Source organism: Limulus polyphemus, unplaced genomic scaffold (assembly GCF_000517525.1).
Source record: "Limulus polyphemus unplaced genomic scaffold, Limulus_polyphemus-2.1.2 Scaffold656, whole genome shotgun sequence".
NCBI classification, from domain to species: Eukaryota; Metazoa; Arthropoda; class Merostomata; order Xiphosura; family Limulidae; genus Limulus; species Limulus polyphemus.
In genome coordinates, this window is record NW_013666266.1 from 316,797 (window position 1) to 318,936 (window position 2,140).

The following is a 2,140-nucleotide window of genomic DNA, read 5'->3' on the forward strand; positions in this document are numbered from 1 at the left end:
TATATATATATATATATATATATATATTATTTTGTTTATTACTATAAAAGTAATTAAAATGTAAAAATTAAACTCTTATTAGGTTAGGTAAAGTTAGAATAGGTAAGATAATGAAAAAATAATAATAAAAAGTTTTCATAAAGGTCTGATTTCAAGCAGCTTTTGCTTCACATGATTCAGTATGGTAATGTGAGCTACATGTTTGCCTAGTGATTTACAACTTGTGTGGTGGAATTATTCATTATACATGTTTCAAAGGGTAATAAAACAGTAAAATTAGGTATGAACAGATGTAGACAATTGCAAGCTTAAATTTTAGGATACAAAAAAATGTAGTTTCCTGTTACAATCTGCAGTCATTCTAGAAAGAAAAAGGGTTACTTAGATTTGTTTCAACTGAGTCTGTATAGAGTTAGGGTAGAGAAAAGAACAAGATAAATATAAAGTTTTTTACTGAAAAAAACTGTTTAATATTTATTTAGGAGGTTTTAGAGGTTATGCAAATGAAACTTGAAATATTTTGGAGGAAGAAAGTATTTTTAATCTTAACATGAAAATCACTACACTTGGAACAGTCAAAATACACCGAGTCCATATATTCACAGACAAATCTTTGGTAAAAAAAATAGTTAATATAAAAATTATTTTTTGTGTACAAAGACCTATAATGTTTTCTGAAAGCTTGCCAAATTTCATGAAGATACACAAAACATATTAAAAGTTATAGTTTGTAAACTGATTTTTTTTTTTTTTGTTTACAAAGTCGGTTATATCGACCGGACCGATATGGAAAGTGTTAAAGGTCAGAAATATGAGCAACCCGTGTTGAATTTTGCTATCTTCAAATGGAGTGTAACAAAAATTAATACAGTGTACTATCTTTAAATTTGATTTCGTATAAATTAGCTAAGATGTGCCAATGTCAAGATTAAAGATTACTGCCATAAGTGGGGGCAAGGGCCACCCACCTCCACCTCTTTTGAGGTGTAGCATTCAACCATTTGTTCCAGCACAAGAATACCTGTGTCATGACTGTCATGTCACTTTTGTTTGGTGTTGACTTTGTGTATTTTGTTAATGATGTTCTAACTCAATTCATTTATTTTCAGCATTAAGATGGTAAAATCTGATTGGCTTTTTAATTTGAGCCATAAACATTATTGATTATCTGATAAAGCTGATAGTTGATACAGATCTGGTGGCTTCTTTCAAACATTGAAAAAAAAAAAAGGGGGTTTCTAAAACTTTGATTGTGTTACTACAGTTTACAGTGGAATGTTGATAATTGGGGATATATATATATATATATATATATTACAGGCAGAATGGAGAGAAATGAACTGTTACAGGATGTGGCCAAAATAAGTAAGGAGATAGAAAATGAAAAGTAAGTTTTGTTATTGTTTAATACTTATTGAGTACAAATTACTGATCAGGGTGTACCAGTACTAAAGAATTTTTTTCATTAAGGAATTAGAGAGGAGTAAATATGGTACAGGTGCTAATTTTTGAGAGTACTGTGTGTTTCTGATTGAAGTCTGGAAAAAACATGGTAATCATATTTATGAATACTAGCAGAAATGGCACCCTATGGGCAGTTGTTTGTGCTAGTAATTATTAATTGTATTATTCATACCTCATCGAAAAAAATTTAGAAAAAGTGAACATTTTTTAAAAAAGGATTTTTTTTCTGCATGGGAAAAGTGTTTGGAGCTCTGTACAGTGAATCATTTTGATGCAATAAGTTGCATATGAGTAAAGAGCACAATCAAGTTTACATAAATTTCACTTATATAAACTGTAATGTTTTTATATATTAAAAGTGGTACCGTTTATTGAAAACATAATATATTTTTTAAGAACTCTATTTTTGCAGTACTACATTTAAAAATTACATCAATAAGAATATAATCAAACTGTTACGTACAGTCCTAGTGAAAGTCGTATTCTTGTTGTGAAGAGAATACTTTTATTTAAAATTATGTTCTGTTATAAAGAAATGGTTGTTTCACATACTGCAGTTATTTTTCTAATTGTCTGAATCTTGAATATCCAAATTGTGAAATGTTTGTATGGATTTTTGTTTGCGGTGCCATTCAATAGATGGTGCAGGAGTTTTGGTCACATACATAGATACTGA

General features: G+C 29.0%; 1 protein-coding gene across 1 annotated transcript in view; it reads left to right on the top strand.

Moving 5' to 3' along the window:
* The window catches only part of LOC106459746, a 64,327-nt gene extending 62,939 nt beyond the window's left edge, over window positions 1–1,388 (top strand). The window contains exon 30 of the mRNA XM_022386300.1: window positions 1,319–1,388. Coding sequence (XP_022242008.1) covers window positions 1,319–1,365 — 47 coding nt within the window. The 3' untranslated portion in view covers window positions 1,366–1,388. The remainder of the gene's footprint in view (window positions 1–1,318) is intronic.
* Window positions 1,389–2,140: the final 752 nt, after the last annotated feature.